Source organism: Nanorana parkeri, unplaced genomic scaffold (genome assembly GCF_000935625.1).
Source record: "Nanorana parkeri isolate BGI_ZX_2015 unplaced genomic scaffold, ASM93562v1 scaffold100, whole genome shotgun sequence".
Taxonomy (NCBI): Eukaryota; Metazoa; Chordata; class Amphibia; order Anura; family Dicroglossidae; genus Nanorana; species Nanorana parkeri.
Window position 1 is genome coordinate 1,345,324 of NW_017306368.1, and position 15,461 is coordinate 1,360,784.

Consider the following 15,461-nt stretch of genomic DNA (forward strand, 5'->3'; position numbering starts at 1 on the left):
CGCAAAGGATCTTGGGGCGGGCGCATGCGCAGTTCCGATTCTCGGCTGGGAGACGAGCAGAGACGTAAGGTAAGTCTATGGACGCGTGCACCCGCCTGCGGACACTGCTGGATCGGAAGTGCCTGCAAGCAGAGAGGAGTCAGCGCTGGATCGGAGAGCCGCCGCACCTCTGGAGGGACAGATGAAAACATCAGGAAAAAGAAGAAGATCGGATTAAGAGACATCATTTAAGGTAAGTGCTGACATTAACATTGGGGGGAGGGAAAAAAAATGTATCTTTTAATGTCACTTTAAGTTGTTTTTCATTTTTTTTTTCTTCCTTGAGAAGAGTATTTACTCCGGGCAACTTCAGGCAAACAGCTAAATATACAGATGAGGTACATATAAGGAGCTGATTTACCTGCCTAAGGACTTTTGTCCATCCAGTTCTATGTTTTACAGAGCTCTATCACTCAGCAGAGCCTTGTCTGGCAGAGAAGGAGACCTGATTTTCCTTTGCTGCTGTTCAGTAACACAGTTCTAATCCTTCCTGCATTCTGTGATGAAACAATAAAAGTAGAAGTGCAGACTGGTGTGTTCATCTTCCTTTCTCCTACTACTGTTTGTTCCTTGTTAGCACATAAGGACTTCAGCACAACTGTTTGTCTTCTTGGGCTCCTTCTCCCTCCACCAGGTCTACCGTAGAAGCAAGAAGCTGATACCAAGTTTAATTCAAGTACCAAACTGTTTGCATTTAAAACTGCATTTAAGGATGTATGTAGAGCTTCATGCAACTTTACAATCTGCGTTGTGCTGACCAGTCAATAGAGGGGACAATTTTTGGTAGTAGTACTATTGTGAACAGGACCTTTGGGGTCCAGGCAACCAAGTTATTATTAATTTGGTGCCAGTTATTGTTTCTTTCTTGAGATAGCAGCTGTGACATAACTTAATTTCCTTAAAGTATATGTAAAGCCCAGCAATGAGCTTCTCTTGTTTGATGCCTTTTGGTACAACTGAAAGTGTTTGGTTGTCTCAAGGAGTATAATTAGCCCTCCTAGTTTTAATCTTGGGACTACAAAATGATTAGTCTCTATGTTGTGGAGAATGGCATAGGTGTAGATTTGAGTAGTTAGGAAAAAACTGGGCAGGGTTGACACCACTCAGTCCACAAAAATACTGTCAATTGTCAGACCACAAATGGACTTAAAGGCCATTTACACTTTTGCAGAGGTATTCTTAAAACAAATATAGTCAGCAGTGTCCACCAAGTGTATATGCAACGCAGCTGCTGTGTATGAACTCACAAACTTACTTTTTTGTTAGCTTTCCTCTTCATCTCCTCATGTAAAAATGTCTGCCTCTGTTTTGCAAGCTTTCTCACTACTCCCATTCATTAGCATTCAGAGTGGCAGCCCCCGCCCCCCTCATACAATGTATTGTATGCAAAGGCAGAGCTGCTGTTCATTGATCATGTTACAATGAATAACAGGGAGGGGGAGAGCTGTTTAAAGCCTAAATACCATCCGACCCTGGTGTCTGTCTGATTTTCCTGTGGAGAGAATGTTGAATTTTTAGGCTTAACCTAATAAAAAGTTCATTAGAAAGCAGAGGAAAGCCTAAAATGTCAGTCATGAAAATGTGCACATGTATACATCATCACTGCACCTCTTTATTACAACAATAAATGTAAAGCACTTGCAAAGGTGGAAATGGACTTTAAGCCGGCCATACACTATGTAAATTTCAGCTGGTTGTTGATGAACCTGCTGAAATTTGCACAGTGGGTACCCCTGCTCGCACCCTTCCGGCCAACATTCCTTGATCAGAAGATCAAAGGAGCCATTTGGAAAATTTCGGCCAAGCGGAGTTTGCAAGCTCTGTTCCGGTATTCTGACAGCAGCTGGTGGCCGCTGTCAGAATACAAAGAATACAAAGGGAAGAGCGGGGGATTCCTCCATCCATGCTCGTAAGCATGAATGGAGGAACCTGTTATATATTTTTCATTCAGTCCGCAATCTAAATGAAAAAAATATAACAGTGTATGGCCAGCTTTAGGAGCTAGTGCATTTTTGACAGATCGACTGGTATTTTTCTGAAATATATTCTGATATATCATGAGGTAGTGTATGTATTGCAGAGATGTATTGCATATGTTTTTTTTGCCCTGACAATGATTTACATTGGGTTTAATATGCTAATTTGTTTTATATGTTCATTTTAGATTTACATTTATTATGTGGTACAAAATGTTTTCACAATTGGGTATTGGACACCCTATCAAATTATTAAAATGACACTAAACTCAGGAGTTAATCTTAAATATAAAAAATGCATTCAAGTACTTTAACTATTAACAAAAATGTAGCTTATTTGTGCATCACTCGGCTGTAGCACCTCAAATCATCCAAATTCGTTCCGTTAATAGACTATAATTTAAATACAAATTTGTCAAACTAAATGCAATGGTGTCACAAGAGCGGTGCGACCCGCATCCGGGTGTCACCTTTCTGAAAAGTCGGGCATGTGGTCATGGAACGAGAGCCCGACAGTTTCATGAAATAGACCCTGCGGCATATGTTATCCTGCCGGGTGAACATCCCCTTCTCCCTCTGCCAGCATCCATCACCAAGTATCAATAAGGTCATCGCGCACGCGTGTGGTGATGTCACGCGCATGCGCAATTATGTCACAGCGGGATGTCACCCGGTATTCGCTCTGGGTGACACCTGACCTCAGGACGCCCCTGACTAAACGTGAGATTGTAGTCTATCACAGGAGTGAGCTTGGAGCAGTGACTACTTTACAACACACACAGGGGCCATGGGAAACAAATGTAGCCACCCTCCAGAAGGAAGGACAGTGTCAGCATGAATTCAGAGATGATTTGAGGATCTACAGCTTAGTGAGGCACATAAAAGATAAAGTATTATTAAAAGTTAAGGTCCTTGAATGTATTTATAAGGTCTAACTCCTGAGTTTAGAGTCACTTTAAGTTCGGGTGTTTCCAGTGAAGCTTTCTGTTTATGCTGCAGCATACAGTACAAAGATATCTAACCACTTGAAGTCCACGGTGTTAAACCCCCTTCCTGGCCAGGCCATTTTTCAGTGTTGAGCGCTGCGGTACTTTGACATTTAGTCATGCAACGCTGCACTGAAACAAATTTTATACCATATTTTGGGGACACAAGAGTTTTCTTTTGGTGGTATTCAATCACCACTGGGTTTTTTATTTTTTACTATGTAACAAAAAAAGTACCCTAAATTTTGTAAAAAAAATGTGTTTCCCTATGAAAGGTTATGAAACATTTATTATCACCCCAATTTTTTGGTAGAATATAAAAGATGTGGTCACGTCAGGTAAATAGACACCAAACATGTCAAGCTTTAAAATTGTGCATGCCCGCGAAATCGCAGAAAACTACCACACCCAAAATTGGCCATAGGCGATACTTTAAAAGCTCTTACCGCTCATCAGTTTAATTCTATCAGTAATTAATGGCCCTAAAATGATTGCTCTCATTCCGACGTTCGTGGCGATATGTAACATGTGCGGCGTAATGGGCGCAATCGTCGTTTTCGTACATAGACTTGAACATTTCTTTTGTGTTATGTTAAAAAAAAAATTATTTGTGACTATTTTTTTAGCTTCTTTATTTTTTTATGCTTTCATTTTTTTAATTTTTTTACACTTAACTTTATTGCTATCACATAGGGGACTGAGAAATCCCTATGTGATATCCAATTCACATGACAGGTCATTTTTATGGAGACAACAGGGGTCTCTAAGACCCCTAATGTCACCTAGGGAACCCCAAAAAAGCTGATGAAGCAGAGATCTGTTTCATCAGCTTCTCACCGGCATCTGTAACCAGAGAGTGACACTGAATGCATTGCTAACAGTTTCCCACTCATGTGCATGCTGAGTGCCGCGCACGAGCGGGGGGAGGGGCAGGACATCTTAAGACGCCCTCCCGCTCCTACAAGACTCCCATCCGGCCGTTCAGTAAAAGTCATGGACGGGAGGTGGTTAAGACAAGTGTGAATAGGAAGGCCGATTGCGAGCAAGATTTTCTCATCGAACCTTAGTACCTGACCTCACAAATGCTCTTTTGGCTGAATGGGCACAACCTCCCACAGACATGAGACTGTCTGAGACTGTCTGTCTGTCTGTCCAGTAGAGACTGTTATAGGAGTCAACTCCATATTATTGCTCATATTTTTACAATTGGAGGTCTAACAATAGGTGTCATGGTCAGGTTTCCACAAACTTCTGGCCATATACTGTATTTATGGGCTGCATTTGCCAACCTTTCCTGAAAATGTTAAAAGCCAGGCAATATGCTGATCCTTTGGTATCAATAATATCTAGGACTAACAAAGCAATTACTTATGTTATTTATTATGATGCCTACAAATTGCAGGAAGCAGAAGATGTTGTATAAATAAGGCTTTATGATATTAGAAACAATCCCCAACAGATAAGGTAAAGGTTTCACATTAATGGTTGTGATTGTGTTGCATATACATCCTCTTCAGAAGTTTAGCTCAAGCCATTGTCCCCGATCCTCCATTAGAGGTTTAGAGCAGTTCCTGTTATTTTAATTGTACCAATGGCTATGTTTTCTTTTGTGTGTGTTGTGTGCAGAGGTTTGAAAAAGCTTGAATATCTTATATGAAATGTATATTATAAATAAATATTTTATTTTTTAAAATATATAGTTAAGGTTTTTTAAATAACCCTCAAATATTGGAATTGAACATGCTGCTAATATCATAAATCTTGCTTTATACACTGCTTAATACTTTCCAACCTTTCAAAATGTAAAATTTAATTACATTTAATCAAGCTCACGTTTACATCGCCAGGATCACTTATACAAAACAAGCGGCGGCTTCCCCACTGTACATTTAGCACTGCTTGCCCAAAGCAGTGCTAAATGTAGAAGACAGCTACCCACCCAGTGCCCAGAACTGCACGTCGCGAGCATCGGGAGATAGAAATTCCACACCCCTGCTGCTCCTCTACTCCCTGCTGCCCCAAGGCCGGGCCTTGGTTGGCCTTGTGGGAAATCCGGCCCTGGCCATGAGGACCAATAAATAGGAAGAAGCCCCCAACTTTATCCAAAACAAAAATCATTTGGTTCTAGACATACCCTAAGTGTAATGGTAAACAGTAATAGTATACCATGTAAAGGTTTACAGCAATCACAATAATTACATTGAAAATTTCCAGGTCTAGTAATCTATATAGACATGCTAAACGTGAGTACTGCAAACAGTACTAGCTACGGTTAGGAAGAGCAGAACGTGCCAAAAACGGAGCAGCCAAATTGAACTAGCAATCACGATGTACCAGAAATAGTTTTGCGATCAACTGGTAGATCGTGATCGACCTACTTGGCACCCCTGTATTAAGGCCTGGACGTTTTTTACCTTAATGCATTCTCTGCATTAGGGTAAAAATGGCCCAGCACTTTTTTTACCCGAACTTCCGGGTTGCGGGGGGAGGATACTGATGGATGAGGAGCCATATGCTCCTTCTGCCATCAATCAAAGAGGGAAGGGGTGGACGCACACAGCCACTGCGGAAACAAGCAGGCACGAGTGTGCATGGGTGCCTCTACCAGAACGATGGTGGCACCCGTGCAGGGGGTGGGGGGAAAAGCGCTGCGGGGAGCCACTAGAAAAAGAGGGTCTCCTTAAAGGAGAAATTAAAAAAATAGGCTTTAATATCACTTTAAGTATTTTTCCCAATTTTTTTTAATAAACCAAGAATAAACTTATTGGGTGACATGCTAATTCAGACACAGTAAACACTCAATTGAATGTGTTTACTAAAAGCAAACAGGCTGTTCATTCTGTAAAGAAAGTTTCACTTTGCAAGGAAATTTTCCCTTAGCTTAGTGAATGAGGTGAAGCTTTGCTGACTTCCATCATCCAATCATGCACAAGCATAAATATTGTTTTTTTTCCCCTCCCTTGCACATAATTGGGTATCCTTTGCAAAGTGAATTTTCACCACATTCACTAAGCTATGAGAAAATTTTCTTGCACAGTGATTAAAAGAAAACATTCAGTCATGTACTATATACCACAACAAAATATTTTCCATGTAAACACAATACATTAACATTTTTACCTACGTTCCTTGCTATTGGAGAGAAGCTATTATGCAGCTCCTGAACTGACATTCATAATGTTGTGTCTGTGATCTATCTGTCTACTGCATTATCCCCACATCCCAGGGGCGGACTGGGCCGGGGGGCAGGGTGGCAATTGCCCCCCGGGCCTCTCTGACCTAATCCACAAACAGTGTCCTTTGTGGCCAAGGTATGAAAACAAAGGCAATCAGGTTTTTCAGGACTTCTTTAGCATGTAACAAATTCTTTTTAATGCTTCTTTTTAAGAGAAGGGGAGCACAGTTATCTGGAAGAGCAGACTCATGTGTTTCCTTGACATATCAGTTCCTTGACCATTCATACATCTAATTTTGAGACTGAATCTCCATAGTCATATCCTTCACTTGTGAAAGTACCTGGCAAGATTGTCTGGAACTCCCCTAGGAATTACTTGAGTATGGACAGACTGTACCACAGGAAGGGAGGCTTTTTTTGTGTTTCATTCCACCAACACCTACCAGAAAGCAGGTTCCTATATCTCTCAATCCTCTCGTATAACCTCTATGTAACCAGCAACCTTCTGCTCCACACAAGCCAAGTCATAGGCTGTAAGAGTTTTCAAGATCCTGGTCTCAAATATATACATAATACTGTTCATATTAATGCATTTCTAACACCCTTTTATATCTATTCCTAAAACAGTTATGTATTGGTTATTTCAGTTTGAATCAGCCTTAGTTACTAAAATGGAAAACACATATAGATAAGAGTCATTATTCCTCAAGATTTGGAATTTAATCTACCCAACAAATATACATAACATTAGACCAAGTGTTCCATTATTGCTTGTGAGGGTGTGTGAGAAGTGGGAGTGGTGATGGGGGTCAACTTTTAGTTTAAGGTGAAGACCTCAGAAATGAAAAGAAGATGAAAGTTGGCATGAAGGAGAGGAAAAGAAAGGGAAAAGGGAAATGGTTTTATTTTGCAAATATGTTGCCTACCCTTGTTGTAAGGCTTACAGTATGTATGCACTATGAGAAGACGGCCAATTTCTGCATGGGTACTAAACCCCTTTAGATCACACCCAATATTCAGCTCTATGTAGCCACACCCACTTTTTGTCATGGCACGCTGTGTGCGCCACATTATCTTTTATCCAGGTTGCCCCTCCTGAAAGTCTACAAATAGAGAGGTATGTTATTGCAGTCACTGACGCAAATGCTGAGGGTTATCATTGCAGACACTGGCACCAGTGCTGGGGGTTATCATTGCAGACATTAGCACCAGTGCTGGGGGTTATCATTGCAGTCACTGGCAACAATGCTGGGGGTTATCATTGCTGACAATCGCACCAGTATGGGGGTTTTCATTGCAGTCACTGGCACCAATGCTGGGGGTTATCATAGCAGACACTGGCACCAATGCTGGTGGTTATCATTGCAGACACTAGCACCAATGTTGCCAGTTGTTATTTCTGAATCTACTTTATAGCACCCCAAAAACATTTTGCTTTATATAGCTGACACTCTTATTTTCTTTCATTTTTCAGCACACTACGCTCAAAAGGTTTCCGGCTCCTCACATATATATTGTCATATTTCTCATTATATCTTTGTATTTGTCTGCAGAAAGTGTATAGGTGTTTTATTTTTCTATGGCCTTTCCTACTTTCTTTGAAGTGTGACTGACCCCCCTTTAATGTGCATATCTCTGAATTATGGATAAAAGTCTGTTTATCTTTTCTCACAACTCTGTTATTTCACTTCCTAAAGCATGATAATCCTCACTGTACAATAGTAGAAAATAAATTGTTTTTCTGCATAGAAACCAATCATTAGTCTGTCATTTCTGCAGTTCAGAATTAAACATGAAACAAGGACTCTTATTGGTTGCCATGGGCAACAAGAAGTGTTTTTGTTAGAAAACTTTTCATACATAAACCTCTATGTGGGCATGGCTGAGCACTTTGGGTCCAAAATATAGAGAAAACAATGGAGAGTTGATAAGAAGAGAGGCAAAAGCCATTACATGTGTGAATAAACATAGCAAGTAATGTAGAACCTTAAAAAGGTTCTAGATGACTAGATGGTAATAAAGTGTATCTAAATCCAAGAACAAAAATTGTATATCTTACCAGTACCAGATGTGGTGGCTGCATTTATTTTTTACATTTCTTGTCCTAGGGTGACTTATGGTTTTACATGGCTTGTCCTAGGGTGACAATGGTAACTAATTTTACTTATGGAGGAGCAGTGTTGTCACCCTAGGCTGGTTGTACCTGATTTGTACTACAGAACTCTCCCATTATCATCATTATCATCCCTATAACATAGGGGTGGTGTTCTGTAGCTCACAGGGGTAGACTGAGAAAGGCTTGAAATTTCAGTAAGGGAGAGACATAGAGCACAGGAAGTTACCAGCTCTCTGGATTTTTGGCAGGATCAACAGGTTTTTTTTTTGCTGAACATATATAACAAAATGCTTTGAATGGTATATTTGACAGACCAAAAGAGAGCAAACAAGAGAAATGTATTATTAGGATTTGCATACACTTCAATTAAATTCATCATTATAGATAGTTTTCAGTAGAAATGTTAGAAGTGTTTCTAAACGGGCAAACCTGTACTTTCAGTGGAGCATACCTTGAAATAAATAGATATCTGAGAAACCTCAAGCTGGGATAATGTTTGTTAAAAATAAATGTAATCTGCATAATGCTGTAAAAACAGGAAAACTTAGGATCACTTTTAGCTAGGTCAAAAACAAAAACAGCACTGCAGTATACGTACTAACAGTAGTTATTGCACACGGAAAGGCCTAGGCATCCAGCCAAATCCTGTCTAATGACATAAGCCAAATATTTGAAAGAAAGTGCTTGTATTGTTACTGAAAAGTAGAACTCTCTTTAAGTGACCTGGCATATAAAACTGTTAATTGATGCCTTATATAATAAACCATTTAAAGGGAGAACTGAAGTGATACTGCATTGTAACTATATCATTGATTTGTTTGCGGAAATGAGAACTAGCTTGGAAACATAACACTACTTTAAAAGAGGAACTTGCACTAATTCTTGTTCAGTTTTGTTTATTCTTTCCTTTAATGGAAAAAAACCATTAGTGAAATCCAGAATTTTCCATGACTTAGAGCCTTAACTATGCACAATACTACTAACTTATATGAGGTGTGATCAAAAAATACGGTGAATGCTACTGCTGAGTTCCATCCAACGGAAAGGCAGGGATTTTCAATACGCGAAGCAGCACGTCGAACCTCAGTAACAGTGTGTGACAATTTCAACTTGTCCGGTGCAGTCAGTCAGTTGTAAGCTACGGTTGAAAGAAGGTGTGTTTTAAAGTGTGCCCTAAATCATGGATCACGAAGAACGCATTACCATGAAAAACTTAAAATTGGCTTATGGTGTTGCTGGGAAATGGGTTTACAAATGGTTCGAGCAATTTCATAATGGTTGTGAATTGGTTGAAGACATTAAAGACCCAAGGAACACTACCGAGTACCCTGTACTCAGGAACACTACAGTGAACTCTGAATATTGTAAGGGCTTATTAGAGTGTTTAAGAAATGATGTGCATAGAAAACGGCCTGAGGAGTGGGCAAACAGTTTCATCCTGTTTCATCCAGAGTTCCAGGAAGTAAAGCTTGGAGTTGTAGCCACAACTCCAAGCTCGCTCCCATGATAGACTATAATCTCATGTTTAGTTTACAATTTTTTTATAGAGATTGTAGTCCATCATGAGAGCAAGCTTGTAGCAGTGGTGACTTGGGCAAAGGTAGGATGTACCTACTTCATCAATAAAAGTTTTTGGTTATTGGCTATTGCGTGTTTATATTGTATTCAGAACTTTTTCAACATGGGAGACCCTTGTGTGAAGGCATGAATACCACTGAAAAACTCCAGCCACAATTGCAAAAAGACATCATAAACATAGGGATCAGTTAATTTAAACATTCAAAGCACAATCTAACTATACTAATTTAATGATGCAAAAAGAAAAAATTAAGAGGGATTAAAAAGAAAAAAAGTAAAATTTTTCCTTTTGGGAAGATGGCAGTACTCACTTAACATCATTGGTCTGTTAATACCACTTTTACAATTTGCTGTTGAAAAGGAGCATAGTGTTTTGTGTAAAATTATATATAACATTTCTGGCTATGAGTATGCCTGTGAATGCACAGAAATACAGTGTAATATAAGTTAATATTTGGATTTATGCATTGTTAGATCACAGTCTAAACTACGGACCTCACTCACATGGGCTTAGTGCCCACATGTGGCAAGATTCTGGGGATTCTGGTAACTGGAATTACATGAGGTTTCAGACAGCTGTGGGTGCTCAGCCTGTACAAAGCAATGAAAGGCTGACTAGAGCCGCAGCTGTCCCCTGCTGTTAGCATGTGTCCACACATCCAGCAGTTACATGCTGCTAGGCACAGGTGAACAGCCCAGGACAGATGTGGTCACGAAAAGCTCATGTGAATGAGGCCTTAGGCTCCTTTCCCATGGTCCAATGATGAGGTCTATGCACAGGTGCCCTGCTGAAATTACGGGATTCATGTTGGTCTGTGGGGAATCAGATGTAAATGAATTTGTGTCTGCTTACATCAGCTTACCCCCAATTCAGCATGATCAGGTCCATTGAAACAGAACACTGATCCATTTGTTTTTATGGACCTGGCCAGAGCCGGGGGTAACTGGATGTAAAGGAACACCCATCCATTTAGATCCGGCTGCCCATAGATTAACATTGGGCTTTCCGACCAGGTCCGCCTGAAAAACTGACAGGTGGACCTGATCAAAAAGCCTGTGTGAAAGGGCTCTAAGAAAATCCATACTATTGTCATTAAGGTTTACATGTCTTTTAGTTCCTAGAAGAGTATTTCAGACCTAAAAAAAGGCATGCAAGCTTTTACCACTCCACATCAGATGCTGCATGATGTGATTTCATTGTTTTGAATGCCATCTGTACAAGAGCATTAAAGTATGACAAATGAAACATGAAGCTCATTTCAGAAGTATAAATATAACTATAATGCAAGCTTTTGGTTAGATAGAATTGTTGTGTAAGAAAGCCAATGGCTAATGTGGTATTTTATTTAGACTAATTAAAACACATCTTAAAATAATGTATTATCTTATACTGTACCTTCCTGAGAATATATTTGACTACATATGTGTGTTATAAATATAATGGTTGGATTATAATGATGTCTGGTATAGTTTGTGGCCTCAGAACTTTTTCAACCAATCAACATTCCCATTTTCACCAGCTATTTTCTAGTGTCTCTAAAGGGGCATTTGTTAAAATAGGAGACATGCATCCTACGTAGATAAATCATTTTCAACATTTCAAAAGTAAAGAACGATCTAAATCAGCACCAAAAACTACAGTGCTGAACTCAACTTCTGCTGATCAAAAATGTTAATGACACTTACATCTGTTGTTCCCGAAGAGAGATCTTCAGGAACAACATCTGCTGTTGAAGGTAGACATGTGCGATTCATTTCGGAAAAGATTTGTTTCTCGGATGAATTTTCGGAATGACAGAAATAACGGATGCAAGCGAATTTCCGATAACGAAAATTTCGGATGCATCCAAATTTCTTCCCCGAATTACGTTTTATTGTGTAAAGCATCAACTTTAAAGAAACAAAATCAGAGTTTTCGTTAGCGGTAGTTTGTACGAATTTCCGTTATACATAGATGAACATACAATGCTCATAGATGAACATTCCGTCATATATGTTATGAACACATTTTCGTTGCAGTAAAGTGACATTAGACAACAGAAAAACAATCCCCCCCCCAATTGGGACCAATAGGTCTGGTAGGAATGTTAGGAGGAATCCCCCAGGTTAAAAATAAAAAAAAAGTGCGTGTGGTTCCTACCAAAAGTCATACCAGTCCATTAAGGTCTGGTAGGAGTTTTAAGGGGGATCCCCACCCCCCAAAAATGAGGGGGAAAATGTGGGGTCCCCCTAAAATTCCTACCAGACCCTTTATCCACGCACCTTCCCAGCATAGCAGGAAAGGGAAGGGGACGATTGAGTGCCCCCGGTCCCTGCGCCATACCAGGCCAGTGTTTTTTCTTCTGCTGACTTTTTTTTATTTTGTCTAATCTCACTTTTCTGCAATGAACATTCGTTCATAATGAAAATCTGTACATACTACCGCTAACGAAAATTCATAATTCATCTGAATCCCGAAACCTTCGGACCCGAATCCCGAAAAACGGAATAACGAAAAATCCGAATGAAAACTAAATGAAACAAAACAAATTTTGTGCCAGCGCACATGTCTAGTTGAAGGTCATATAATTAACTTAATATTGATAATATCACAATTATCAATAACCTGCTCTAACCCAGATTTTACAGGATCTGTCAGATTATCAAACCAAGATCAGATTCCTGTTTGGTTTTTTTTTAAACCAAAGAAATTAAGCCTATCTCCAAACATAATATCAACCCAAAGCTACAAGCATACAGGCTGGTTTAAAAAAAAAACCATGAAGATCCCTTTCTATATTGATATACACTATTAATTGCTGGATGTATGTCAGCCAGCACTGGGCTACTGTTCATTTTAGAAGATGAAGTGGAAACTGTGTACCCTTCTCGCTCCTACTAGTACATGTACAGCTATGCAATACGAGGGCCTACCTAAATGTTTAAAATGGTTGTTTGGTTGATAGTAAATCTATTATAGAAACATTGTAATGTGTGTAGCAAGCCTTAAAGAAGTATTAAACTTTCAAACATTTTCTAAAAAATGAATTCAGATCAAGCAAATTTACATTGTCCAGCAAAGTATTTCTTAAAATTTTTGCCCAAGCACTCACAGTCAACATGTTTCCAAACAGTTGGCTCCAACTCTTTTAGCTCAGCTTTTCTGAACTTCCTGTCTGGTAGAAAATCACATGAGACAGAGCAGTCTCCAACAGCTGTCCATCTACTAGCTTGGAAAAGGGAGGAGGGAGGAAGGAGGAGTGGGGAACTGGGAGGGTTTTGCCCCGCTGTGCCTGTGTGTTTGTGGAGAAACACACAGCTTACTAGCACACACAAGGGTGGCTTCATAGGACCCTGCAAGGGAAAGTAGCCAACCTAGTGCACTGGGGACCAGATGATTCTGCAGGAAGCTAAAACTTAAACATCAAGGAGCAGCATCCATTGTAAGTGATTTCAACAGTATTTGAAATAGCTTAAAAATATGTTTACTTTAATATCACTTTAATTTTAAACCTGTCTTCAAGTTTATGAAACAATTTTTGCGCACTTTAGTGTAATAAGGACATAGTGTCCGGTACATTGATTTCAAATGAAGCACATTTTCTTTATACACAGTTATTTTGCTAATCTGTTAAACAAAAATGTTCAATTAAAGGTATGATTACATGAAGCTGGATTCATTATTTTACAGCGCCATTCTAAAACATAAATGCTTCTTCTCTGCAAGTAACCAGAGTAATGACATGTTATAGCAATTATTTCAATATAAGCTGACAGAAACGCTATTATTTATAATAGTAAAGGCAACTTTAAAACATTTATCTTGCGTTAGCTTATTCAGAAATGCTGGAAGTATAGAACAAAGGAAGTTTTATGTAATGTTTTAAAGACATAATAATGTAGAGCTTCTGTAATATGTTTGCACTTGTACTATTAATGTAGAACTCTAAACAAAAAATTAAATAAACAGTTAAATTATCCAAATGTACAAATACACCAATCAGCCATAACATTATGACCACCCTCCTAAGATTGATTAGGTCCCCCTTTTGCTGCCAAAACAGCCCTGATCTGTCACGGCATGGACTCCACTAGACCTCTGAAGGTATGCTGTGGTATCTGGAATCAAGCCGCCGGTAGGAGATCATTTAAGTCCTGTAAGTTACGAGGTTGGCACTCCATGGATCAGACTTGTTTTTCTAGCATAGCCCACATATGCTCGATTCAATTGAGATCTGAAGAATTTGGAGGCCAAGTCAACATCTCGAACCCTGCTAACCACATGATGTAAAAGAAAATGTGATTCATCAGACCAGGCCACCTTCTTCCATTGCTCCGTGGTGCAGCTCTGATGCTCACGTGCCCATTGTAGGCAGTTTTGGTGGTAGACACAGGTCAGCATGGGCCCTGACTGTTCTGCGGCCACGCAATCCCATATGCAACAAACTGTGATGCACTGTGTGTTCAGACACCTTTCTATTGGAACCAGCATTAACTTTTTCAACAATCTGAGCTACTGTAGCTCTTTTATTGGATGAGACTACACAGGTCAGCCTTCGCTCCTCACGAGTATCAATGACCCTGTTGCAAAATACCCAATACCTTATAGAAAAGCATGTGACCCCCTCTAATAATAAAACGCTTGGGCCAGGTGAGCCAATCGATAGGCCTGAACAATGTTACATGATAGAGAGAGTGTCATCACCACTTCCTCTAAGTTCTGACACCAACTTCAAAGGGTATCTTGTGGTTTCAGCCATGACAGAAGGATTGTCGGGGAAGGTGTGAAGCTGAGAAAAGGGTGGCCTTCAAACATACTGTCCTAAAAAGGGCAGGTGACAGGATCTCTGATATTTATAGTGTTTTGTGTAGCATGGCTGCCTGGTTTAAAAGTTAGTTGTGTGTCCTTTTTACTTCTATATTTATATATTGTACAGGAATCATTTTTATTGTTGTATCCACAGATTTTCTAAACCGCATTAAAGAAAGTTGCAAATTAGGCACAGCCCATCTGAAATATGGTTTACATGAGAACAATGAATCATTGATGACTCAGTCAACATGGGATCCGCTACATACCGGAAGGCAGCTACACTGGATGAACTTTTGTATACGTGCATTGATATGTTTGGTATGTTTGAAAACGTTCTATCTATAACTATAACTCTGATAATATTTAAGTGCACTGTTCCTGAAATACTGTGTTTCAATTACATGCCAGGGTTACATATATTTTGCAAGTTCTGCTTTTGAACTTAAAGTGTAACTGCAGCCACTTGTTTTGTTTTCTACAGTCTGTAAGGGTTAACACCTCTGTGTCAAGTTTTCATCTGCTGTCAATGACCTTGTTTTATTTTCTCATTTCCTATCCAAGAAACATGACAGGAAGTGAGAGTAATCTCCCTACCTTTCACATGATACCACTGGCAGATCTGCCCTCAACTCCTGTTAAAGTGTCAGCAATCATCTTCTCAACTTTCATAGGGACAGTAAGTAAGGGTGAATTTCTCCCTTTACAGCTAAAAAAATGAGAGAGACTCTAACCCTTCCCAGTCTGTCGAAAACAAAAAAGAAAAAACATTTGCCTGGAGTTTGACTTAATGGAATTAAAA

General features: G+C 39.6%; 1 protein-coding gene across 1 annotated transcript in view; it reads left to right on the forward strand.

The window, feature by feature from the left end:
- Positions 1-15,461, forward strand: part of RASGRP3 (RAS guanyl releasing protein 3) — an 84,451-nt gene that overhangs the window by 7,796 nt on the left and 61,194 nt on the right. The window contains exon 2 of the mRNA XM_018552895.1: positions 14,814-14,980. Within this exon, the coding sequence (XP_018408397.1) occupies positions 14,911-14,980 (70 nt within the window). The 5' untranslated portion in view covers positions 14,814-14,910. The remainder of the gene's footprint in view (positions 1-14,813; positions 14,981-15,461) is intronic.